Source organism: Platichthys flesus, chromosome 5 (assembly GCF_949316205.1).
Source record: "Platichthys flesus chromosome 5, fPlaFle2.1, whole genome shotgun sequence".
Taxonomy (NCBI): Eukaryota; Metazoa; Chordata; class Actinopteri; order Pleuronectiformes; family Pleuronectidae; genus Platichthys; species Platichthys flesus.
Genome location: NC_084949.1, coordinates 25715915 through 25743552, shown reverse-complemented (window position 1 = coordinate 25743552; position 27638 = coordinate 25715915). Strand labels below are relative to the sequence as shown.

The window sequence follows — 27638 nt, the reverse complement described above, 5'->3', positions numbered from 1 at the left end:
TATCGTAAAAGCAGAGTTGTTGATTGAACTATTTTAATGAACTTGTTTTGTTGTCCCACAGGTGTTCCACTTGGAGATGAACTTTAATAGATAAACAATGCATGAAAAAGTAAAGCGAAATCATAAAACATGCTCTTTCCTCACAGTCCTGCAGGGTAGTCATTCAATCATTGGTGGTAAAGGTAAGAAAAAACATTGACTAAAGAAGTTTTTCACTGTGCAGGATTGTGTTCATGTGTGTAGTTTGACTTTGACACTAAAAAGTTAACAGGCCACAAATGCATTGATACTCATTTTATTTCACTTGACAGAACATTGGGAAAAGAAAGTCAAATTTATAATTGTCTTTTTTAAATATTGGTAAAAGAAGAACAGAATATTATTATATCTACCGTTATAGTTTTGTTTCCAACACAATGACTGTATAATAACAGAAGCCATCTTGAGGATTTACATACAGGAAAATGCACAATTGTTTATTTTTACAAATTGTATTTCCTACATAAATGTAAAACTAATATTTCACAAATTAACAATTGATAGTTAAAGATTTAATGAACAAATACATCAACTGTAAATTTAGATTGTGAAATTTCTGTTAAATAACTGAACATGTCAACAAAAACAAGAAAGGCAGCATTTGCTCTTTGGTTTCTTGATAGTATCCTTGATCCAGTCAAAGTATGGCTGATGACAGAGGTCCATGAATACAGCTGGTGAAGCACAGACTTCTTTAGGATGACCCATAACATGGACACCATAAATCTTGTCCTTGTACACCACTCCTCCACCAGAGTCACCCTGTGAGAGACATACGTGTGTTTATTGCATTTTGTTTCTGTAATCATTAACATTTCTATTTTTAACAAACAATTGAAACTTGTTATAGCTGAAGAAATGAAACAAAGTGAGAAGCCATGTACTCACGGGACATGTATCCACACCAGGTGCTCTGTAACAGATCCAGTGCTCATGTTTTTTGGCTTGGTAAGCACCAGGAAACATGTTTATGAACACTTGACAGTCGACGATGTTCATATCAACACATTGCAGAGTGTCTGTAGAACCAGGTACTGAGGAGAAGAAAATATTTTACCAGTGAACTCACCATTGGAAGATTATTATACTTATTGAAACTTTAATTAACTACATTAAACCTAAGAGAGTTTTTTGTATAAATAAGCAACACAATATGAAGACAAAGTCAAACCTGATTGATTGAAATATTTGTCTCTTAAGAACACAAGGAAAAAAAGATAATACAAATAATGCAATTAAATGTATCTCACTCCTTTCATTTTTTGGGCCAGCTGTGTATTCAGCATGACCTGCAATCTGAACCGTATCACCTCTGTAAGAAACAAAAAATTTAATTAAAATATAGTTTGAAACTATACGTAGTAAATTAACTTATTGTTGTTTTTATTTTCAAATGTTCACTGGAAGGATGAGAACTCACATCTTGGGACGATGTTTACAGTCAGGACGTCCTACAGGTTTGTTACCTACTGCTTTAGGCAGCTTCAGTAACATGAGGTCGTGTTGCTTGCCGTCGTTGAAGATCTTAGGTGGATCTGTGATTCCCACTCCTTGAGCAGGACCAGGATTTCCGCCTATATATGCGGTGTACGTCCTACAGGTAAACATTTTAACATCACAGTCAACATATCATATTTTAATACTGTTGGTTATTAATCATGGTTTCACATCAAACCATTAATGACCAGTGCATAAGAGCATTAAAGTAAAAGTTGATTCACTTGCTCACCCTCCTGGCTTAAAGCAGTGAGCTGCAGTCAGAATCCACTGGTCACTGATCAGTGAGCCACCACAGAGGTACTGACCTCCGGTAGTATCGGTGGTTATCAGCTTGACATGGTACAGACGCTCCTTTGCTCCACACTTTTGACCTCCGTAGACTCTCTTCTCCAGATCAACCACTGTGCTCACTGTCACACCTGAATGAGACAGAGAACAACATCTCATCACAGTATCTGACCAAAAGAAAAAGAAGCAGCAGCTGTATTTCTTGGTCAGACCCGGTCATGTAACAAAATGCTTCACTTTCTCACCTTGATAAAAGACAGACATGTGATGCATTGCTTTACTGAAACAGTTTGAAACTAGAACACAGAGAGAACTGCTGCCTACTCACCAAGCCACATGGCAAAGAGAAGAGTTGTGAGACGAGCCATCGCTGTCCTTCACCGTCTCAGTGTCTGTCCTCCAGAGGCAACAGTTGTGTCTTTTTAAATCTGTTCAGGATGTTCCGTCGGCCTCTGAGGCACCAATCACATTGTGAAGATTTACTGATGCAACCCCATTGGCTAAAGTAATCTGCACATCCATGCTAATTGTTGGATAACAGTTTAGATTAACGTACAGTGTAATATTTTGTACTAATGCTGTACAAATACATCACATATCAGTACTTATATGTAGGAAATGAGGAAGAACTTGTGAAGTTCATCAAGCAAAGAGGCACAAATTTGGAATCTTGTAAAGAATGTATATATTGTAGGTATTTTATATGTAGCTGAAACATATTCTATGAGTATTTATATAACCTACTGAACTTTTGTTGGAAAGACCAACAAACAGGTTAACTACATTGATCCTAAATAATCTTGGGGTAAGCTGTTTAAATTGAATTGTAAAGATGGATGTGTTTTCAAGGGCACCATTGAAAGAGTGTTGAATTCATTCAGTCTAATCCAAGTTAAAAGAATAAAGTTTGTTGAATCGTTTATTCAATGTGACATTTATGTAGGAAACAGCTACACTTCTGATTGAAATCGCCTCCTTATTACTAAATAATTCAATATTCTATGAATCTAATTAATATGAAATAAATATGAAACCACTTAATTACATCCCCTCCCTACTCAGACTAACAGAGTGCTTTTATTATGTTTGTGGGTGTATTGTATTTTTTCTAACACCTTACATACAAATGCATGTTTAGTGTTGAAAGAACCAAAGACAAGTTAGGTCTGACCAGCTGCTGAGTTATTTCATTACATTGCAAATGATGTGGCTTCAAGTTTAAAGTTTAGTAACTGTGTGTGAGTGTGTTTGCACATGTGTGTCCGTGTAAGTGTGTGTGTGTGTGTGTGTGTGTGTCTCAACTGAAGATAAGACATTAAACACAAGGTTCTTGTTAAAGTAAGTTGATCAGTTACTTGGTCAAATATCTCCTCTTGCTGTGATGATAAGTTCAATAGCAGAAGGACATATTTCACTCAGTAACTGATATGCAACTACAACTTGAGTCCTGAATTTACCTGAAGGTGTGATAACACATGAAGCACTGGGTACTATCGTCTGTGCAGCAGGTGTATCTGAACTTCAAGGTAACTTTGCTGTTTCATTTCAATTTAACACAAAGTTCTTTGTGTTTCCGAGACATTTCATTGGACCAACATATAACCTGTAGTCATATTTCCATGTATACGTCAGCTGTTATGTAGATGGTGATCACGCTGCGAATCAAGAGTGCATATACATTTATTTCCCTCTCTTTAACACATATGTGTATAAGAGCAAGAACAGCATTATTTAACCTGCTGATACGTCATCACATTGGTACAAGAGAAATCTGAGTAGGAACAGGAAGTAGACATGCCAAGTAGACGGTTATGATGAGTTGGCCCTGGAATATAACAGTCTGAGAAAGTCTCTGTAATTTTTGCAACTTTAAAAACTTTGCGCTACTGATGGTACAGGCATACAATAGGTGTCTAGTGTAGGTAAATGTTGGCAGATCCAGCATTCAGAAATGTTACAGGCAGCAGCCCATTCTTGCATCATAGTGATGGCTAAATTGCCTTTATTAATTAGGTATTATCTCATTCGCTTGTTTTTCATGAAGTACCAGGAGCTGGCGAGTGTGTGTGTGTGTGTGTGTGTGTGTGTGTGTGTGTGTGTGTGTGTGTGTGTGTCTGTGTGTGTGCGTGCTCCAAGATAGTGCTCACAGGCACCGGTCCTGAGGCTTCGCCCCCCGCCCTGCTCACTCGCTCAGAGACACAGTGAGACCAGAACTCGTTCAGGTGAAGCAGCCGCTCACTGACTCACCGGCTGCTTCTTATCAGTGGAAACAGTGAAAACACAGAGTTTCTCTGGTCTCATCTGCTCAGAGATCAGCGCTGCAGCTTCTTGATCAGAGCAGATGCTGCTGGTGGTTTCTACTGAGCTTCAGTATCTGTGTCCGCCTCCAGTCTGACCTGCTCTTGCTTTTTGTTTTCACATTTCGCCAACTAAAATATATACTTTCAAGCTATTAGGCTGCAGCTATATGTTTTTATTTATTTCAAAATAGGCTACTTCTTATTTCATACATTTCCCACAAATATGGGGAGGACTCAAATAGCCCTACAGAGTTCTGTGTTTAATTTATTTCAAAGTAGGCCGACACTTGCCTGTGTATTTTCTTCTCCCGGTGGTGCTTTCTTTCACATTAACCACTGTAGGTTGTGTGAGGAGCACTCAATGGGGTCCAGTCCATCTGGATTTCCTCCAGTGCCTCCTCTTTAGGTCTTTTATCAGCACCCAGTCTCCTGGTCTCAGGTTATGTAACTGGCCCTCTGCTGGTTGCGGGATTGCTGCATTTACCTGGGTGTATGAGGCTCAACATTTTGGTTATGTGCACACATTAACTAAGCTTCACATCTTCTGGGATTTCTGAGTTGGGGACTTGATTTTCTTGGGGGAGGGACATCCAGGTATTCATAGGTCTGCCTGGAAGAATTTCAAATGTGGACAGAACTGTTCTGGCCCTTCCCCTCTCTCTTATGGTTATTAACACAACCGCTAGGGCTTTAATCCATGAGAGTTCTGTGTCATCACAGCATTTGACCAGTTTGTTTTTAATTGTTCCATTTTCTCTTGCAACTGCTCCACCCCTCTGTGGATGATAGGTGCAATGCTGATTCAGACCTAAAAATGTTGAAAGTTGATTATTTGCATGATTTTTCTAAATGAGTTCCGTTGTCACTGTTGATTTCATGTGGGATTTTCCAGGGGGAGTGATTTCTCTCACTAACACCTATGCTACTGCAGAGGCATCTGCTTTACCTGTATGTTGTTGCTCCAGCACAGGGGGGGCTAAACTACGGCACGGGGGGCATTTGCTGTCCGCCATCCATTTTAAATTGGCAGGCCTCTAAAAAAATTAAATAAAAAAAAAGGAAATTATTATTATTATTTTTTTAAACCAACAATTTAGTAGCACTTAAATGGCACTTACTAATAGCACTTTGTAGTTTTGCTCTATTTTTGAAGAGATTGTACTTTCTTGATTCTTGTTGTTCTGGGTTGTTTGTACCCTTGAATGCACTTATTGTAAGTCGCTTCGGATAAAAGAGTAAGCTAAAAGAAATGTAATGTGATGGACTATGGCCCAATGTATTGCAGCTGTCCCTCAGAACACCGCCGTGGCACCGTGAGTGGCCCAGACATTCATATTTTTTTCTATATGTGGTCCTTGGGATAAAAAGTTTGGACACCCCTGCCTCTAACAGAATAGAACATGCAGACTATGGCATTAACAATGTGACCTCTTGATATCCTTTGTGCTCTTAGACAGAGAGGCTGACCCAATGCCAAGCTATCTAATTGTCTGAACGTAAACGATATGCCCTGGAATGTGAAAGCAAACCAATACTGAGAGTCTGGATGAACTGGGACACTGAAAAATTCATCAGCCAAATCAACAATTTAAAAGAAACAAAAACCACATTCTTTCTGGTAAAACTAGAGAAACTTGTATATTATTTTTCTCTTTTTTATTTTAATTTATTTAATAGGCATTCTTACTGGTGAGTGTGCACATGGAATGATGACTCCCGTTTTTACCAGGTTTTAAAATACTGGTGTTATCCCTGCTCCTGTTTCTGGTTTGAGTGGATGTTGTGCTTGAGAGGTTCAGTTCCTTTAACTAATCCCAGATCATATTTATCATTAGCCCATAACTTTAGTTGCACTTCTTGTAACTCTGAAGAGTCGTTGGTTAACTGAGAATTTTTTCCCAAATCTTTAGTTCAAATTTAGCAGTTTGTGCTAAATGCATAATATTCGGGATGAATATTGAATTCCTTCTCCCATATCCATAAGTCAACATTTACTTTTTATATGCCCATTTTTTTTTTTGGTAACAGACAGTTGTGTGGTATATGATTATTGAATTGTGGTGCCTGATGCCTCGACAGTGAAAATAAATATACCACCCAATTTGAAAGATATATTTTGTTTTACGGCCCAATAATCAACCAGAAATGTGATATTTTGCCTGCTACCTGTAGAGTTATTTCAGCTGAAACTTCAGATCCACTTGCTTCTTGTCATGTTAAACAATTCTTTGTCATGTTTGTATGTGTATGTGGTGTTGGGGGTGCGTTCACCTGAATCTGGAGTCGCCTCCGTCTCTGCCACAAGCCATGCCTCATCCTCTCTGCAGTCTCTGGGATAAGTGAAGAGGGAGTCCAGTGGATCCCCTGGTCACTGGAAACTCAGCGCATCTCCTCTGGTGTCCAGGCTCTGAAGACATCACTGCATCGGCGTCTGCTCTTGGATTAAGCCCCTCAATCATTGGGAGATTGAGGATGTTTCAAACTCTTGTTCTTGTGGATATGGGACTGAGTCTGTCAGACCCGAGACTGTTTTGTGCCGTGACGGTTGCAGCGGCCTCACCCTGATTCTGCAGATATGGGGGTGGAGCGCATGCTGCGCGTGATGTGGTGCGTCCTGTTGTGGCCGACTGTCCTTGGATGTCTCGGGGCTGAGGACATTTATTATTTTTGTTTAGCCTTCATTTTGTCATATTTTCCATTTCATCTTGTAGCGTCTGTATTCAATTTATACTAAAACTACCATTCTCAGAAAATGCAAACTTTCCTACCCACACCAGAAGCTGTTTACAGGAGTCATAACCATGTTTCTCACACATCATTTTTCCACATCCCATTAGATCAGACACTTCAGTAAAAGGTTTGCTATTAAGTTTCCCCATTTTTATTTTAATTCTCTGTCACTCACTTACCAGCAAACAGAGGTCTCTTTAAGACATGATATATAACTGCACCTCAGACCTCACCCTGTGGTATTCAATACTGTATCCTTCTTTTTTTTAAATAAGTGTGACTTGTGTGGCATGTGAAAAGTTGTCCACATGTTCTTAACTACAAACATTAACAAATTAAAGGTTCCTATCAAATTCACACTTGCATACATGCCCCATGTGTGTAAACTTGATGTTGTAATGCAAAAATTATTTTAGTTAAAAAATTAAGACAGAGAAAGTGAAAATAATGATTTGCGGTAATCAAAAACAAGATATTTTAAGGAATACTTTGTAATATTAAATGATTAGATAAATTGATTTTAAAAGATATAGGTCACATGGGTCATTGTTTGACCCATGTTGTGCCTTAGAAGGGTAGAGTTACAAAAATGAGTTTACTAAAAAAGTCAAAAAGCTCAAATGAAAATAAAAAATTTGTGATGATCAAAAACAAGTTAATTGAGGAATTCCTGGAATTCTGAATGATGAAATAAATTTATTGCAAAGATATTAACAATTAAAACTCCATTGGGACAATTTTGATCCGTGTTGTGTAAACTTGATGTAAAAATACAAAAGTATTTTAGTTCATAAATTGAGAAAGATTAAATGAAAATAATGATTTGTGGTAATCAAAAACAAGATACTTAATGAATACTTTGAATATTAAATGATGAATTCAATTGATTTCCAAAAATATAGCAAAGAAACACTCATCCATGCATTAAATAACATTGTAGGTCAATACGGGTCATTTTTTACCCATGTTGTGCCTTAGAGGGGGTTTGCATAGCCTGTTTGTCAAAAAGTTAAAATCCCTCACCGTCTGCGAGCAGATTTACACTTGGTCTTGAAAGTGGTTTGAAGCATGAATGAGTTTGGCATCCCGGACGAGCCCCAAAATTGTCGTGGCAATTTCTACAATCCCACCTTAACAACGAAGAACGAGACACAGATCTCTTACAGTATTGTCACACTTTAATACTCAGAGCATGGTGCATGTGACAAAGGTTAGTTTGTAATATGCACACCGATGGGAAACACTTCTTTGTCTTTATACATTTGCCCCAACCACACACTCTGGTTGGGGTTGTAACAAAGTCAAAGGTTGGGATCTTCTGATGACATGAAAACAACAAAACTAGTTAAAGCAATCCGGGCCAAGATTCATTCAGTAGTACAGTATACAGCATTCAATCATGATCAATCAAAGGGGAAATAAACATGATCATATTGTGGTCAAATGTTACATTTCCCTTACTGGACCCCTAGAAAGAAAGACCAGAGGAAGGTGTGGACAGGGGGAAGGAACTTAAATGTAAAATGAGATGAGAGAACGAGTAGAGACAGAAGAGAGAAGGAAGGTGGAGGGACCGGTTGAGAGAAGATCAACGACACGTCTTTTACACCAAAAGTATTCGGGTAGCGGTTAAACTGTGTGAAGAAGCCTCTTTTCCCATTGCAAGTCGAGGAGATTGCTTTAACTATTTTTTCCCTGGTGAGATGTTGGGTGATGCAAATTACAAGAGAATTTCCAAATGAGCACGTTCACCCTGGTGTCACGTTTCCATCGCCTCTGATCAGAGACGATAAAAACCTGTGTGTCTACTGCAGAGTAATTTGAACATTGAGTCATTTCATTACTATGCAAATGATGTGGCTTCCAGTTTCATCTTTAGTAACTGTGTGTGTGTGTGTGTGTGTGCGTGTGTGTGTGTGTGCATGCGTGTGTGCGTGCATGCATAAGTGTGTGCGTGTCTCAACTGAAGATAAGACATTAAACACAAAGTTCTTGTTAAGTAGTTTGATCAGTTAGTTGTTCAAATATCTCCTCTTGCTGTGATGATAAGTTCAATAGCAGAAGGAAATATTTCACTCAGTAACTGATATGCAACTACAACTTGAGTCCTGAATTTACCTGAAGGTGTGATAACACATGAAGCACTGGGTACTATTGTCTGTGCAGCAGGTGTACCTGAACTTCAATGTAACTTTGCTGTTTCATTTCAATTCAAAGTTTTTTCCCTGGTGAGATGTTGGACGACAACATTACAAGAAAATTGCCAAATTAGCACGTTCACCCTGGTGTCATGTTTCCATCGCCCAGTGGCGATCGGGTCTGATCAGTATCAGACCCGATAAAAACCTGTGTGTTTACTGCAGAGTAGTTTGAACATTTCTCTACAAATGCATATTTATTTTCCTCATGATAATAGAATGATAACCTGGTGAAAATGTTTTTTCTAAAGCCCTTCACTCAAAATCTTACACAGTAAAATATATTCTGGATTAGCTCCTTTATCTGGATTAAAACAGAAGTTTAATGGATTCTTAAAGGGATGGAATTGTTGTCTTTCTAATATGGCTCAATTACAAAACACATTTCCATGATCCATGCTATAATAAAAGCCGAGTTGTTGATTTTCTCCTCAAAAACATTTCACATGGAGCGAAACTTTAATGAAAGTATAAGACTGACAAGACAAAAAAGGAACTGGAATCATAAAAACTTGAAAATACTAAAGACACGTTAGGTCTGACCAGCTGCTGAGTCATTTAAAAGTTGTTTCCCCTGATGAGATGTTGGACGACAACATTACAAGAGAATTTCCAAATGATCACGTTCACCCTGGTTTCACGTTTCCATCTGAACAGAGACAATAAAAACCTGTGTGTCTACTGCAGAGTAATTTGACCAATTCCCTACACATGCATATTTTTTGCAAAACGTGTGAAGCTGACATTGTGCTTATAGTGGTGTTGATCTGGGCCCATGTTTTGCTCCTTAAGTTTAAGGTTTTGATAATTGTGCAATACTTTTGATTTTAGTGTTTATGCGATCGAAAAAAACTCTAATAGATAAACAATGCATGAAAAGTAAAGCTAATCCATAAAACATGTTCTTTCCTCACAGTCCTGCAGGGTAGTCATTCAATTAATTGGTGGTAAAGGTAAAGTTTTAACTGTGCAGGAATTTGTTCATGTGTGTAGTTTGACTTTGACACGAAAACCTTCAAAACAAAAAGCCACAAATGCATTGATACTAATTTTATTTCAGTTGACAGAAAATTGGGAAAAGAAGAACAGACTAGTATTATGTCTACCGTTATAGTTTTGTTTCCAATACAATGATTGTATGATAACAGAAGCCATCTTTAGAATTTACACATGGGAAAATGCACAATTATTTTTTGTTTACAAATTGTATTTCCTTTATAATTGCATAACAAATATTTCACGAAATTAATAATTGATAGTTAAAGATTTAATGAACAAAGACATCAACTGCAAATTTAGATTGTGAAATTTCTGTTAAATAACTGAACATTTCACCATTAACCAGAAGCTGCATTTGCTCTTGATTTCTTGACAGTATCCATGAGAGCATCCTTGAAAGTATCAAGGATAGTATCCTTGATAGTATCGTTGATCCAGTCAAGGTATGGCTGATGACAGAGGTCCATAAATCCAGCTGGTACAGCACAGGCATCTGTAGCATGAGACAATTTATTGACACCATAAATCCTGTTATTGTACACCATTCCTCCACCAGAGTCACCCTGTGAGAGACAAAAGTTGGTTTATTGCATTTTGTTTCTGTAATCATTAACATTTCTATTTTTAACAAACAATTGAAACTTGTGATAGCTGAAAAAACGAAACAAAGTTAGAAGACAAGTACTCACGCTACATATATCCACCTTAGGACTAGAGGCACAGATCCACTGCATATGTTTATTGGCTTGGTGGTATTCCTTATATTCCTTGAGCAGATAACCTTTGAGGTCTTTACAGTCGGTGATGTCGATATAAGCACATTGCAGAGTTGGTGAAGTAGCATCGACTGAGGAGAAGAAAAGTTTTTACCAATGAACTCACCAGTGGAAGATTATTATACTTATTGATACTATAAGAAATTACATTGAACCTATGAGTTTTTATAAATTATCAACTCAATAAGAAGACAAAGAAAAACCTGATAGATTTAAATATTTATCTCTTAACCAAACAAGAACACAAGGAAAAAAAGATTCTAAAAATAATTGAATAACATTAATCTCACGCATTTTATTATCGTGGCCAACTGTTGTTGCAGCGTGACCTGCAATCTGAACCGTAGTCTTTCTGTAAAAAACAAAAATTGAAATTAAAATATATTTTGAAACTATACATAGTTATTTAACAAATACTGGTTTTTATCTTCACATGTTCACTGGAAGGATGAAAACTCACACTTTGGGACGATCTGTACAGTCGGGAAGTTGTACAGGTATGATACCTTTCACTTTTTCAGGCAGCTTCAGTAACATGAGGTCGTGTTGCTTGCCGTCGAGGTCTATGAAGATCACAGGTTTCTCTTTGATATCCCCTATTTCAAGAGGACCAGGATTGCTGCCTATATATGCAGTGAACTCCCTACAGGTAAAAGTTTAAACATCACTGAATCACAGTCAACTGGTCTAATTTAATACTTTGGCTATTATTCATATTTTACATCAAACCATTAATGACAATTAATTCAATGTGCATCAGTACATTAAGTAAAAGTTGGTTCACTTTCTCACCGTCCTTTCACAAAGCAGTGAGCTGCAGTCAGAATCCACTGTTTACTGATCAGAGAGCCACCACAAAAGAACTTTTTAGTATCAGTGTATATCAGCTGGACATGGTACAGACGCTCCTTTGCTCCACACTCATGACCTCCTAGGATTCTCTTCTCCAGATCAACCTCTGTGCTCACTGTCACACCTGAATGAGACAGAGAACAACATCTCATCACAGTATCTGACCAAAAGAAGAAGAAGCAGCAGCAGTGTTTCTTGGTCAGACCCGGTCATGTCACAAAATGCTTCACTTTCTCACTTTGATAAAAGAAATGTGATGCATTGCTTTACTGAAACAGGTTGAAACTAGAACTCAGAGAGAACTGCTGCCTACTCACCAAGCCACATGGCAAAGAGAAGAGTTGTGAGACGAGCCATCGCTGTCCTTCACCGTCTCAGTGTCTGTCCTCCAGAGGCAACAGTTGTGTCTTTTTAAATCTGTTCAGGATGTCCCGTCGGCCTCTGAGGCACCAATCACATTGTGAAGATTCACTGACGCAACCCCATTGGCTAAAGTAATCTGCACATCCATGCTAATTGTTGGATAACAGTTTAGATTAACGTACAGTGTAATAATTTGTACTAATGCTGTACAAATACATCATGTATCAGTACTTATATGTAGGTACAGAGGAAGAACTTGTGAAGTTCATCAAGCAAAGAGGCACAAATTTGGGATCTTGTAAAGAATGTATATTGTAGGTATTTTATATGTAGCTGAAACATATTCTATGAGTATTTATATAACCTACTGAACTTTTGTTGGAAAGACCAACAAACAGGTTAACTACATTGATCCTAAATAATCTTGGTGTAAGCTGTTTAAATTTAATTGTAAAGGTTGATGTGTTTTCAGGGCACCGTTGAAAGATTGTTGAATTCATTCAGTCTAATCCAAGTTAAAAGAATAAAGTTTGTTGAATCGTTTATTCAATGTGACATTTATGTAAGAGGCTGCTGCAGTTCTGATTGAAATCGCCTCCTTATTAGTTAATAATTCAATATTCTATGAATCTAATTAATATGAAATTAATGTGAAACCACTTAATTACATCCCTTCACTCCTCAGACCAATAGAGTGCTTTTATTTTGTTTTTGGGTGCATTGTATTTTTTCTAACCCCATGCATACATGTGCATGTTTAGTGTTGAAAGAACCAAAGACAAGTTACAGTGGATATACAAAGTCTACACACTACTGTTAAAATGCAAGGTTCTTGTGATGTAAACAAATGAGACAAAGATAAATCCTGTCTGAACCTTTTCCACCTTTTACGTGAACAATTTAATTGAAAAAACAAACTGAAATCTTTTAGATGGAAAAAATTTAAATTAAAAACGAAAATAATGTGGTTGGATAAATGTGCACACCCTCTTATAACTTGGGATGTGGATATATTCAAAGTTAACAAATCACATTCAAACTCATGTTAAATAGTAGAGAGTACACACCTGCCATCATTTACACTGACTCTGATTTATCCCAAATAAAGTTCCGCTGTTCTAGTAGGATTTTCTTGACGTTCTCTTAGTTGCAACTTGCAGCAAGAGCCATGGTTTGCAGAGAGCTTCCAAAGCATTAAAGGGATCTCATTATTGAAAGATATCGGTCAGGAGAAGGGTACAAAATAACAGTGACATTACCAAGAACTGGACGTCCCTTCAAAATTGAAGGGAAGTTTTCTTGTTGTCTTTCAAAAAAGACAACAAGAAAACTGGTCAGGGAGGCCGACAGCAACATTAAAGGAGCTGCAGGAATTTCTGGCAAAGACTGACTATGAACTACATGTGACAGCAATCTTCCGTATTCTTCATGTGTTTGGGCTATGGGGCAGGGTGGAAAAAAACATCCAAGCCCGGCTAAATTTAGCAAAAACATACATGAAGTCTCCAAAAGCATGTGGGAAAATGTGTTGAGGTCTGATGAAAGCTAGGTTGAACTTTTCGGCGATAATTCCAAAAGGCATGTCTGGCGCAAAAACAACACTACACATTCACCCAAAGAACACCATACCCACAGTGAAGCATGGTGGTGGCAGCATCAGGCTCTGGGGCTGTTTTACTTCAGCTGGAACAGGGGCCTTAGTCAAGGTGGAGGGAATTATGAACAGTTAAAAAATACCAGTCACTTTTGGCACAAAACCTTCAGGCTTCCGTTAGAAAGCCGAAGATGAAGAGGAATTTAATCTATCAGCATGACAAAGACCCAAAGCATACATCCAAATCAACAAAAGCATGGCTTCACCAGAAGAAGATTCATGTTTTGGAATGACCCAGCCAGACCCCAGACCTGATTCCAATTGAACATAAGAGTGGGCAAATATTGGCAAGTCAAAATGTGCCATGCTATTAGACTCCTACCCCAAAAGACTGAGTGCTGTAATAAAAATCAAAAGGTGCTTCAACAAAGTATTAGGTTAAGGGTGTGCACACTTACCCAGCTATTGTAAGTTTTTTATTTTTCCTCCTAAAAGATTTCAATTTGTTTTTCAACTGAATTGCTCAAGTTAAAGGTAGAAAAAGTTCAGACAGGATTTATCTTTGTCTCATTTGTTTACATCACAAAAACCTTGAAATTGAACAGGGGTGTGTAGACTTTTGATATCCACTGTAGGTCTGACCAGCTGCTGAGTCATTTCACTTCTTTGCAAATGATGTGGCTTCCAGTTTAATCTTTAGTAACTGCGTTAGTGTGTGTGTGTGTGTGTATGTGCGCGCATGTGTGTGTGCGTTTGTGCGTGCATACGTGTGTGTGTGTCTCAACTGAAGATAAGACATTAAACACAAGGTTCTTGTTAAAGTTAGTTTATCAGGTTCTTGGTCAAATATCTCCTCTTGCTGTGATGATGAGTTCAACAGCAGAAGGAAATATTTCACTCAGTAACTGATATGCAACTACAACTTGAGTCCTGAATTTACCTGAAGGTGTGATAACACATGAAGCACTGGGTACTATCGTCTGTGCAGCAGGTGTATCTGAACTTCAATGTAACTTGTAACTGCTGTTTCATTTCAATTTAACACAAAGATCTTTGTGTTCTGAGACGTTTTATTGGATCAACATATAACCTGTAGTCATAATTCCATGTATACGTCAGCTGTTGTTCTGTAGATGGTGATCACGCTGCTTATCAAGAGTGCATATACATTTCTCTCCCTCTCTTTATCACACATGTGTATAAGAGCAAGAACAGCATCATTTAACCCGCTGATACGTCAGCAGTTGGTACAAGAGAAATCTGAGTGGGAACAGGAAGTGGGCATGCCAAGTAGACGCTGATTTATGAAGAGGGGGCAACAAGGCAACAAGGCTCAGGACCCCTAGAAAGAAAGACCAGAGGAAGGTGTAGAAAGGGGGAAGGAAATAAAACGTAAAATGAGACGAGAGAATGAGCAGAGAGAGATGAGCGAAGGAAGGTGGAGGGACCGGTTGAGAGAGGATCAATGACACGTCTTTTACACCAAAAGTATTCGTTTAGCGGGTAAACCGTGTGAAGAAGCCTCTTTTCCAATTGTAAGTCGAGATTGCCTCTATCTGTTTTCCCTGGTGAGATGTTGGATGACGCAATTGCAACGAGAATTTCCAAATTAGCACGTTCACCCTGGTGACACGTTTCCATCGCTGCTGAACAGAGATGATAAAAACCTGTGTGTCTACTGCAGAGTAATTTGACCAATTCCCTACACATGCATATTTTTTGATAATAGAATGATTACCTGGGATATTAGTGAAAATTATTTTATAAAGGCCTTTACTGAAAATCTTAAATACCGTAAAATAAATTCTTGATTAGCTGCTTTATCTGGATTAACACAGAAGTCTAATGGATTCTTAAAGTGATGGTATGGTTGTCTTTCTAATATGGCTGAATTACAAAACACATGTTCATGATCCATGCTATAATAAAAGCCCAGTTGTTGATGTTCTCCCCACAAACATTTCACATGGAGCAGAACTTTAATGAAAGTATAAAACTGACTCGACAAACAAGGAACTGGAATCATAAAAACTACTGACACAGATGAAATGCTACTCATTTTTTTTCAGTTGACAGAACAGAAGAACTTGATATTTATTTTGTCCCCAATAGAATTACTGGATACATGTGCATTTTTAGTGCTGAAAAAAACAAAGTCAAGTTAGGTCTGACCAGCTGTTGAGTCATTTCATTACTCTGCAAATGATGTGGCTTCCAGTTTAATCTTTAGTAACTGTGTGTGTGTGTGTGTGTGTGTGTGTGTGCGTGTGTGCGTGCGTCTCAACTGAAGATAATACATTAAACACAAGGTTCTTGTTAAGTTAGTTCATCAGTTACTTGGTCAAATATCTCCTCTTGCTGTGATGATGAGTTCAACAGCAGAAGGAAATATTTCACTCAGTAACTGATATGCAACTACAACTTGAGTCCTGAATTTACCTGAAGGTGTGATAACACATGAAGCACTGGGTACTATTGTCTGTGCAGCAGGTGCATCTGAACTTCAATGAAACTTTTCTGTTTCATTTCATTTCAAAGCTTTTTGCCCTGGTGAAATGTTTGACAACATCATTACAAGAGATTTGCCAAATTAGCACGTTCACCCTGGTGTCACGTTTCCATCTGATCAGAGACGATAAAAACCTGTGTGTCTACTGCAGAGTAATTTGAACATTTCTCTACACATGCATATATTTTTTTCCTCACGATAATAGAATGATTACCTGGGAAATTGTTGAAAATGCTTTTTTTAAAGCCTTTTACTCAAAATGTTAAAGACAGTCAATTATATTCTTGATTAGCTTTTTTATCTGGATTAATACAGAAGTCTAATGGATTCTTAAAGTGATGGTATGGTTGTCTTTATAATATGGCTGAATTACAAAACACATTTTCATTATCCATGATATAATTAAAGCCCAGTTGTTGATGTTCTCCCCACAAACATTTCACATTAAGCAGAACTTTAATAAAAGTATAAAGCTGACTTGACAAACTAGAAACTGAAAACATGAAAACAACTGACACAGATGAAATGATACTCCTTTTATTTCAGTTGACAGAACAGAAGGAAGTGACATTGTTCATTGTATTTTCAGAACTGGTGAAAGTAGAGCAGTTGATTGCTGTGTCTCCCTTTGTAGTTTATGTTTTATTTTGTTTGTCCCCAATAGAATGAATTTATAAAAACAGACACAATCTGTTGAATTTACACACAAGACAATGTAAAACATTATTTTTTACAGATAGACATTTTCTTAAAAAGGTTCGGTTTGTAGAATTTAGTGACATCTAGTGGTGAAGTGTCATGTTGCAGCTTAATGCCCCTCACCTCACCCTCCCCTTTCAAACACGTAAGAGGACCTGGGGTAACTTCAGTTGTCATAAAACCTCAAAAGGTGTTTAGTTTGTCCAGTCTGGGCTACTGTAAAAAACATGGTGGCCTCCTTAGAAAGGACTCGCTCCTGAAGTAACTATAAAGTATTTAAATCCAAAGGGCCAATTCTAGAGTGACTAAAACAACAATTCATACAATTTAGATGAAACACACGAATGAAAACATCACTAGGATTATGTTAGTTTCAATTTCTGCGGATAGTTCCTTTCTCCTAAATCGTACACAGTGAACCTTTGAAGGTTGTGGGAAAAGAATAAAGGGTTTACAAATTATAGCTGGACATTTTAATGAACAATGACATCAACTGTAAAGTCTTTTGTGAAATGTCTGTTAAAAACTGAACATTTCACCATCAACCAAAAGCTGCATTTGCTCATGGTTGTGCGATGGTCTTTCTGATCCACTGATTGTATGGCCCATAACAGAGGTCCATCGAAAGAATTGGCCGACCAGCGGGATTTTTTGTATTACCTTTTGAAATGACACCATAAATCTTGTCCTGGTACACCACTCCTCCACCAGAGTCACCCTGTGAAAGACAAACATGTATTTATTGCGCTTTCTTACTCAAATTATTATTTTTATTTATAACCAACAATTGAAAAATTGTTAAAGCAGAAGAAACTAAACAGTTTGAAGACGTGTACTCACGGTATGGGCTCCCAACGCAGGTGTCTGGGTACAGATGAAGTGCTGATGTTTCAAGGTTTCGTAAGTCTTACAGACGGAAATGTGCATATCAACACAGACCAGAGATCCTGAACCATTTTCTGAGGAGAAGAACATTTTTTACCAGTGAACTCACCATTGAAGGATTTAATGAAGATAAACCCGATTGATTTAAATATTTGTCTCTTATCAAAACAAGAACTCAATTAAAAAAAAGATTATAAAAATAATCCAATAACATAAATCTTACCTCGACCTGCAAGCTGAACCCTAGCATCTCTGTAAAAAAATTTATAAAAAATGTATATATTTTGAAACCATACGTAGTTAATTCTTCTTAATTCTTTTTATTTTCAAATGTTCACTGGAAGGATGAGAACTCACTTCTTGGGAGGATGTTGACAGTCAGGAAGTCCTACAGGTTTGACACCTACAACTGCTTTAGGCAGCTTCACTAAGGCGAGGTCGTGTTCCTGGCCGTTGCTGTCGTTGAAGATCTCAGCTTTCTCTTTGATTCTCACTTCTTGAAGGCTACCAGCACGCTCGCCGATATATGCGTTGAACGTCCTACAGGTAAAAGTTTAAGCATCACTTAATCACAGTCAACATCTCATATTGAAATATTGTTGGTTATAAATCAGAGTTTTAAATCAAACCATGAATAACCAGTGCATCAGATCATTAAAGTAAAAGTTTTATCACTTTCTCACCGTCCTGGCGCAAAGCAGTGAGCTGCAGTCACAATCCACCGCTCACTGATCAGAGTGCCGGCACAATTCGTATTTCCTGTGGATATCAGCTTGACATGGTGCAGACGCTCATCTGGTCCACACTCTTGACCTCCTAGGATTCTCTTCTCCAGATCAACCACTGTGCTCACTGTCACACCTGAATGAGACAAAGAACAACATCTCATCACAGTATCTGACAAAAAGAAAAAGAAGCAGCAGCAGTGTTTCTTGGTCAGACCCGGTCATGTCACAAAATGCTTCACTTTCTCACTTTGATAAAAGACCGACATGTGATGCATTGCTTTACTGAAACAGGTTGAAACTAGAACACAGAGAGAACTGCTGCCTACTCACCAAGCCACATGGCAAAGAGAAGAGTTGTGAGACGAGCCATCGCTGTCCTTCACCGTCTCAGTGTCTGTCCTCCAGAGGCAACAGTTGTGTCTTTTTAAATCTGTTCAGGATGTCCCGTCGGCCTCTGAGGCTCCAATCACATTGTGAAGATTTACTGACGCAACCCCATTGGCTAAAGGAAGTACAATATCTGAGAACTTGCTCTGTTTTTTACTTTTCATCCTTACGTGCAGATTGGACACAGAGATTTCCCGGCTCAAACACTTGTCAGCTTCGTGTCAACAGATGTGAGAAGGGGAAGAAGTGGTTTGAATAAGAGAACAAACAGTTTCCACCAGAACTATTGCAACAGAAATGCCTATTTCGAAATCAATAGGTAAGAATAACGACAACAAGACGTGGCACACACAACTGAGAGAATACATGTATCTCAGGATGACATAGAGGAGCCATGTAGGTTCCTCTATGTCATCCAGCCAAAGATGGCCAAAGATTTTCAATTTCGAAAAGACGAAAAGTTTTTTCTGAGACAATGTCAACAACGATTTCAATGTTTTTCCATCAGTTTCAATAAAAGAAGCAGGTTATTTACTGGACTACTTCTAACAGGGAATGTCTTACAATACAAAATGACCCATGTTTAGCATCTTGACAGATATTGTATTTCCAGTTTATCTTATAAAACACAGCTTGTCCTGTTTTGACCGTTTTTCTGACTTGCAGATTGAAGAAAGAGATTTCAGTTGAAGGACGACTGAAGAGAAACAGCCAGTCACCAATACAGCAGAAGTAAGAAAGAGAAGTGTCTTCACAGGTCAATTCTATGCACAGGTCCACAGTACTATGGGTTAATAAGGAGGATTAGACCCTGACAAAAATGTTATATGAGAATTATTTTACTTTACATGAATCTGCTCTTTGGTGCATCTTGGTGGTCTCAGTCTTGCAGTGAACATGCTCCTGTGTTTGACCAGCACGTCATGGAGAGGGTGGGAGACATTGTCCAGAATGGGGGCATCCACCTGCAACGCTGTGAGTTTCTCTCCCATTAGAACTGGCCTGATGGTGTTGAAAGCTTTTGAGATATAAGTGTGGCCTGACTATGGGCCTGAGCTGCTCGAGGACGAGTCTCTCCAGGGTCTCCATGATGTGGGACATCAGTTCCACCGGCCTGTAGTCCAGGGAGCCAATGGGATGCAGCGTCTCCAGCATAGGAACGAGGCAGAACGTCTTCCAGAGCTCAGGGACCCTCTGAAGACAAGAGCTCATGTTGAAGACACGGTGAAGCACTCCACAGAGCTGGGGGGGGACAAGCTTTAAACGACTTGGGGCTGACACCATCGGGGCCCGCAGCCTTGGCTGAGTGGAGTTTCCTCAGCTGTCTTCTAACATGGTGAGATGTGATGGACACTTTAAAGCAGAGGTCTTCAACAGGGGGTCCGCGACCCCTAGGGGGTCCGCGGAGGTACTGCAGGGGGGTCGCGAAATCTTTGATTGATTAGACATTTTTATTTTTTTCAAACCATTCTTTTAACAGATTGAAATTTACTTAAAAAGGTTCAGTTTGTAAAATTTAGTGACATCTAGTTGTTACGAACCGTGTTCTTTATGTCCTGTATGTGTACATTTTTTGTGTTCTGTTTTGTGTTGTTTTGTCTTCTCCTCCTGGGTGACTGGTGATGCCTGCAGGGACCGGAAGGGGGAGCTCTCGGGCAGGACACGTCTGAAGTGGCCAGAGGAAGAAGCATCATGGCTCATCTCAGATGGTGCCAATAATACAATCACCACACCTGGTCCAGATCTACAAGCAACCCTTCCCCTTTAAATAGTCCTTTGTTTTGTTTTTAGCGAGAGAGAGGCATTTTGGGTGGAGCTGTGGCAGAGCTCTGTTTGTTTTGTTTGGCTTAGCTTAGGTGTTTGCTGGTTCAGTGATTTTAGTTTTACCTTTATTATTTGAGTTGTTAGCCGCCTACTTTTGTTTTGTCTTTGTCTTTGTGAATGTTTGTCTGTTGTGCGCACTGGGACAATGAGGACAGGTAAGATACTCCGGGGTCTACATATAACACACATGTAGGTTTCCTCCTTGTTAATACCCCAGGTTAAAGTGAGCACCACCCGCTGTACTTTTTGGTGCTAAGCACCTGTAAAGGGGGGGGGTTGTTGTGTTCTTTTCTTTGGTGCCACTGAGAGTCCTTGTTGATCCCTGTGTTTTATTTAAATAAATTATTTATTTTGCCTTATATCATGTCATGGATTTTGTGTGACTGCACCCTCACTTCCCCAGACCTGTTGCATTTATGCTTTGCCCCACTCCGAGCCACCAGGGGGCGTAACACTTGTGGTGAAGTGTCATGTTGCAGCTGAAAACCCCTCACCTCACCCTCCCCTTTGAAACCCGTTAGAGGGCAGGATTCCCAGGATCCTCTTCTCCAGATCAACCACTGCGCTCACTGTCTCACTTGAATGAGACAGAGAATAGTGTGTAAATCACCTGTGACCAAGAGTGATGTTGTTTTCACTGGCAGAGAACATCATCATGTTTCTACACCAGAAGGGACAGAAACCAAACACTGGGGACCTCTCAATGGTTTATTATGGTTCTTCAGGGCCAGTGGGTGGTGAGGCAAAGATTTTTCAGGTTGTGAGAAATCTGCAGCTTCCCAGTTGTGCTTGTTTACTAACGGTTTGTGTTTTTTTGTTTGTAATTACTTTGTTAGTCCAACAAATAAGTTCTGTGAGGAAAAGCAGACTCTATCTACCAGCATCACCAGCACAGCACCCAACAAAGTGAGATAACATGGACTGGAATAAAACTGAGATTTAACTGTCTTCTTCTCAATATGGTGAAAAGCAAAACACATCTTCATGTTATCGTAAAAGCAGAGTTGTTGATTGAACTATTTTGATGCATTTGTTTTGTTGTCCCACAGGTGTTCCACTTGGAGATGAACTTAAATAGATAAACAATGCATGAAAAAGTAAAGCGAAATCATAAAACATGCTCTTTCCTCACAGTCCTGCAGGGTAGTCATTCAATCATTGGTGGTAAAGGTAAGAAAAACATTGACTAAAGAAGTTTTTCACTGTGCAGGATTGTGTTCATGTGTGTAGTTTGACTTTGACACTAAAAGTTAACAGGCCACAAATGCATTGATACTCATTTTATTTCAGTTGACAGAACATTGGGAAAAGAAAGTAAAATTTATAATTTTCTTTTTAATATTGGTAAAAGAACAGAATATTATTATGTCTACTGTTATAGTTTTGTTTCCAACACAATGACTGTATGATAACAGAAGCCATCTTGAGGATTTACATACAGGAAAATGCACAATTGTTTATTTTTACAAATTGTATTTCCTACATAAATGTAAAACTAATATTTCACGAATTAACAATTGATAGTTAAAGATTTAATGAACAAATACATCAACTGTAAATTTATTTAAATTTCTGTTAAATAACTGAACATGTCAACCAAAACAAGACAAGCACGATTTGCTCTTTGGTTTCTTGATAGTATCCTTGATCCAGTCTAAGTATGGCTGATGACAGAGGTCCATGAATACAGCTGGTGAAGCACAGACTTCTTTAGGATGACCCATTACATGGACACCATAAATCTTGTCCTTGTACACCACTCCTCCACCAGAGTCACCCTGTGAGAGACAGGCGTGTGTTTATTGCATTTTGTTTCTGTAATCATTAACATTTCTATTTTTAACAAACAATTGAAACTTGTTATAGCTGAAGAAATGAAACAAAGTGAGAAGCCATGTACTCACGGGACATGTATCCACACCAGGTGCTCTGTAACAGATCCAGTGCTCATGTTTTTTGGCTTGGTAAGCACCAGGAAACATGTTTATGAACACTTGACAGTCGACGATGTTCATATCAACACATTGCAGAGTGTCTGTAGAACCAGGTACTGAGGAGAAGAAAATATTTTACCAGTGAACTCACCATTGGAAGATTATTATACTTATTGAAACTTTAATTAACTACATTAAACCTAAGAGAGTTTTTTGTATAAATAAGCAACACAATATGAAGACAAAGTCAAACCTGATTGATTGAAATATTTGTCTCTTAAGAACACAAGGAAAAAAAGATAATACAAATAATGCAATAAAATGTATCTCACTCCTTTCATTTTTTGGGCCAGCTGTGTATTCAGCATGACCTGCAATCTGAACCGTAGCACCTCTGTAAGAAACAAACAATTTAATTAAAATATAGTTCGAAACTATACGTAGTAAATTAACTTATTGTTGTTTTTATTTTCAAATGTTCACTGGAAGGATGAGAACTCACATCTTGGGACGATGTTTACAGTCGGGAAGTCCTACAGGTTTGTTACCTACTGCTTTAGGCAGCTTCAGTAACATGAGGTCGTGTTGCTTGCCGTCGTTGAAGATCTTAGGTGGATCTTTGATTCCCACTCCTTGAGCAGGACCAGGATTTCCGCCTATATATGCGTTGTATGTCCTACAGGTAAACAGTTTAACATCACAGTCAACATATCATATTTTAATACTGTTGGTTATTAATCATAGTTTCACATCAAACCATTAATGACCAGTGCATAAGAGCATTAAAGTAAAAGTTGATTCATTTGCTCACCCTCCTGGCTTAAAGCAGTGAGCTGCAGTCAGAATCCACTGGTCACTGATCAGAGAGCCACCACAGAGGTACTGACCTCCGGTAGTATCGGTGGTTATCAGCTTGACATGGTACAGACGCTCCTTTGCTCCACACTTTTGACCTCCGTAGACTCTCGTCTCCAGATCAACCACTGTGCTCACTGTCACACCTGAATGAGACAGAGAACAACATCTCATCACAGTATCTGACCAAAAGAAAAAGAAGCAGCAGCAGTGTTTCTTGGTCAGACCCGGTCATGTCACAAAATGCTTCACTTTCTCACTTTGATAAAAGACAGAAATGTGATGCATTGCTTTACTGAAACAGGTTGAAACTAGAACACAGAGAGAACTGCTGCCTACTCACCAAGCCACATGGCAAAGAGAAGAGTTGTGAGACGAGCCATCGCTGTCCTTCACCGTCTCAGTGTCTGTCCTCCAGAGGCAACAGTTGTGTCTTTTTAAATCTGTTCAGGATGTCCCGTCGGCCTCTGAGGCACCAATCACATTGTGAAGATTCACTGATGCAACCCCATTGGCTAAAGTCATCTGCACATCTATGCTAATTGTTGCTGCAGTTAATAATGTTGAAAAACTGTTAGTTCCTCAAACAAGTTGACAGTTAGTTCCTACAGTTTGGTTTGTGTCTCAAAGGACCGCATGAAAACAACCTCCCTCATTACTGCTATGTTCTGATTCCCAAACGGTTCTTGTTGTATTTCATGATCAGTATTTCAACATTCACAAAATAATTTGTACCGTAATCTACGTCTGTCTGACACAGTGTCAACAACGATTTGAATGTGAGAGAAAACAGGTATCTCAGGATGAAATAGAGGAGCCATGTAGGTAGAGGACACTGCCAAAGATGTTTAATTTGAAAAGACAACAAGATTCTTTCTGACACAGTGTCAACAACGATTTGAATGTTTTTCCATCAGTTTCAATGACAGAAGCAGGCAATTTACTAGACGACTTCTAACAGGGAATGTCTTACAATACAAAATGACCCATGTTTAGCCTCTTGACAGATATTGTACTTCCTGTTTATCTTAAAAAACACAGCTTGCCCTATTTTGACCAGTATTCTAACTTGCAGATTGAAGAAAGAGATTTCAGTTGAAGAACGACCGAAGAGAAACAGCCAGTCACCAACACAGCAGAAGTAAGAAAGAGAAGTGTCTTCACAGGTCAATTCTACACACAGGTCCACAGACTCATCAGAATCAGAATCAGAATCCTTTAATAGTCCCACAGTGGGGAAATTTGAGGGTTTACAACAGCAGCGCAAGCACAATGCAACAAGAGCAAAAGAAGAAAACAAAACAACTTATTAGAAACAAAAACAACAATGAGCAAAAAAGTGTAATAGTAAATAAGTAAGTAAATAGTAAATAGTAGAACAACTAAATAATACAATTAAATAATACAATTAAATAATTAAACTAAATAATTAAATAAATTGCACAAATTTCACAAATTGTGTTGTGTGTTCAATGAGATCACAGCTGGTTGTACAGTCTGACAGCAGCAGGAAGGAAGGACCTGCGGAACCTCTCCTCACACACCGGGGGTGAATCAGCCGGTGGCTGAAGGAGCTGTTTAGAGCTGCCAGGGTGTCCCACATGGGGTGGGAGGAGTTGGCCATCAGGGAGGATAGCTTAGCAACCATCCTCCTGTCTCCTACCACCTCCACTGTATCCAGTGGACACCCCAGCACACTGCTGGCCTTCCTGATGAGCTTGTTAAGTCTCTTCCTGTCGGCTGTCGAGATGCTGCTGCCCCAGCAGGCCACTCCAAAGAAGATGGCTGATGCCACCACCGAGTCGAAGAAGGTCCTCAGGAGTGCTCCCTGCACACCGAAAGACCTCAGACTCCTCAGCAGATAGAGTCTGCTCTGTCCAGAGCTGCTGTGTAAAGGCAGCCACTCGTGCGGCGCACACATAATGTGTTCATAGAGAGGATTAGACCCTGACAAACATTGAATATGAGAATTCTTTATTTTTATATTATTTATAGGATAAAATAGAGGAGCCATGTAGGTAGAGGACACTGCCAAGGATTGCCAAACATTTTCAATTTGAAAAGACAACAAGATTCTTTCTGACACCGTGTCAACAACGATATCAATGTTTTTCCATCAGTTTCAATGAAAGAAGCAGGAAATTTACTAGACGATTTCTAACAGGGAATGTCTTACAATACAAAATGATCCATGTTTAGCATCTTGACAGATATTGTACTTCCTGTTTATCTTAAAAAACAGAGCTTGTCCTGTTTTGACCAGTATTCTGACTTGCAGATTGAAGAAAGAGATTTCAGTTGAAGGACGATCGAAGAGAAACAGCCAGTCACCAATACAGCAGAAGTAAGAAAGAGAAGTGTCTTCACAGGTCAATTCTATGCACAGGTCCACAGTACTATGGGTTAATAAGGAGGATTAGACCCTGACAAAAACTGAATATGAGAATTCTTTATTTTTATATTATTTATAGGATAAATAGATAATATAGTCTTGTCGGTCTACAAGACAGCGTGAAGATTTGAGAAGATTTACTTACGCAACCCCATTGGCTAAAGTCATCTGCTCATCTATGCTAATTGTTGCTGCTTTTAATAATGTTGAAAAACTGTTAGTTGCTCAAACAAGTTGACAGTTAGTTCCTACAGTTTGGTTTGTGTCTCAAAGGACCGCATGAAAACGACCTCCCTCATTACAGCTTTACTCTGATTCCCAAAAGGTTCTTTTTGTATTTCATGATCAGTATTTCAACATTAACAAAATAATTTGTACCTTAATCGACGTCTGTCTGACCTAGTGTCAACAACGATTTGAATGTTTTTCCATCAGTTTCAATGAAAGAAGCAGGCAATTTACTAGACAACTTCTAACAGGGAATGTCTTACAATACAAAATGATCCATGTTTAGCATCTTGACAGATATTGTACTTCCTGTTTATCTTATAAAACAGAGCTTGTCCTGTTTTGACCAGTATTCTGACTTGCAGATTGAAGAAAGAGATTTCAGTTGAAGGACGATCGAAGAGAAACAGCCAGTCACCAATACAGCAGAAGTAAGAAAGAGAAGTGTCTTCACAGGTCAATTCTACACACAGGTCCACAGTCTAATGTGTTAATAAGGAGGATTCGACCCTGACAAAAATTGAATATGAGAATTCTTTATTTTATATTATTTATAGGATAAAATAGAGGAGTCATGTAGGTAGAGGACACTGCCAAAGATGGCCAAACATTTTCAATTTGAAAAGACAACAAGATTCTCCTTCACCGTCTCAGTGTCTGTCCTCCAGATGCAACAGTTGTGTCTTTTTAAATCTGTTCACGCTGTCCTGCTGGCCTCTGAGACACCAATCACATTGTGAAGATCTACTGACGCAACCCCATTGGCTACAGTAATCTGTACATCCATGCTAATTTTGGGATAACAGTTTAGATAAACGTACAGTGTAATATTTTGTACGAATGCTGTACAAATACATCACGTATAAGTACTTATATGTAGGTACAGAGGAAGAACTTGTGAAATTCATCAGAGAGGTACAAATTTGGGATCTTGGAAAGAACATATTTCGTGGGTGTTTTATATGTAGCTGTCACAACAACAAACATGGAAACAGCGCCACCCCATGGTTCATTCAGGTTACTCTCTGATTAGTAGACAATATGGTGGTTTAGAGGTTTAGTTTGGATTTGGAAATGAGTGCAGCTTTCCAGATTCACACTCACCAGTAGTCACTGGGGAGCTCAGCCTTTGATTAGAGAGCTTTACCTTTTTCTTATGAGATAAATACATATTTATTTATTAATATACATGTCATGATGTAGTGACTACGTGAGCATTTGCCCTGCAAGGTCCAAACGATTTGAAACTCAACCCATAAATGTAGATTTATTTTAATAAACTTGGTAATAAATGTGACATTAAAACCAGCATTGTTGTGTTTCATCGTAGAACAGTCAAAATATTTACTTCACAGCTATAAAAACAAAAAAATGTAAGTGTAGTTCCTATTAAAGGTTCAGGTTAGCCAGGGTTAAGCTTGGAGATTTGGTTGTAGTGAGGTTGTTCTGAAATGAATGGAAGCCAATGCAGTGAGAGATGGAGGGAGAGCTGCGCTGTGTGTGTGTGTGTGTGTGTGTGTGTGTGTGTGTGTGTGTGTATGTGTGTGTGCAGGGCTGT

At 38.7% G+C, this 27638-nt stretch overlaps 3 protein-coding genes and 1 long non-coding RNA gene across 4 annotated transcripts; all 4 read right to left on the bottom strand.

Annotated features, from left to right (window-relative positions):
- Positions 1-281: 281 nt before the first annotated feature.
- LOC133953488 (transmembrane protease serine 9-like) lies at positions 282-12163 on the bottom strand. Its single transcript, XM_062387412.1, has 11 exons — positions 12000-12163; positions 11623-11806; positions 11291-11473; positions 11121-11182; positions 10744-10901; positions 10395-10617; positions 1769-1958; positions 1460-1633; positions 1290-1351; positions 928-1073; positions 282-801 (listed from the first exon to the last, which is right to left on the bottom strand). Exons 1-11 carry the CDS (start codon positions 12037-12039, stop codon positions 616-618), a joined length of 1608 nt encoding a protein of 535 aa, XP_062243396.1. The 5' UTR covers positions 12040-12163; the 3' UTR covers positions 282-615.
- LOC133954351 (uncharacterized) lies at positions 3992-6779 on the bottom strand. The gene is made up of 3 exons (XR_009920774.1): positions 6399-6779; positions 5074-5161; positions 3992-4935 (listed from the first exon to the last, which is right to left on the bottom strand). It is a non-coding gene; the product is annotated as an uncharacterized LOC133954351 (long non-coding RNA).
- Positions 12164-16679: 4516 nt separating the features above from the next.
- LOC133954350 (serine protease 1-like) lies at positions 16680-18986 on the bottom strand. The gene is made up of 6 exons (XM_062388728.1): positions 18791-18986; positions 18416-18593; positions 18090-18272; positions 17956-17984; positions 17688-17806; positions 16680-17565 (listed from the first exon to the last, which is right to left on the bottom strand). The coding sequence occupies exons 1-6, from the start codon at positions 18828-18830 to the stop codon at positions 17410-17412; spliced, it is 705 nt and encodes a 234-aa protein (XP_062244712.1). The 5' UTR covers positions 18831-18986; the 3' UTR covers positions 16680-17409.
- Positions 18987-21936: 2950 nt separating this feature from the next.
- On the bottom strand, positions 21937-23937 carry LOC133954349 (anionic trypsin-2-like). Its single transcript, XM_062388727.1, has 6 exons — positions 23804-23937; positions 23417-23606; positions 23108-23281; positions 22938-22999; positions 22576-22721; positions 21937-22449 (listed from the first exon to the last, which is right to left on the bottom strand). The coding sequence occupies exons 1-6, from the start codon at positions 23841-23843 to the stop codon at positions 22264-22266; spliced, it is 798 nt and encodes a 265-aa protein (XP_062244711.1). The 5' UTR covers positions 23844-23937; the 3' UTR covers positions 21937-22263.
- Between the last annotated feature and the right edge of the window lie 3701 nt (positions 23938-27638).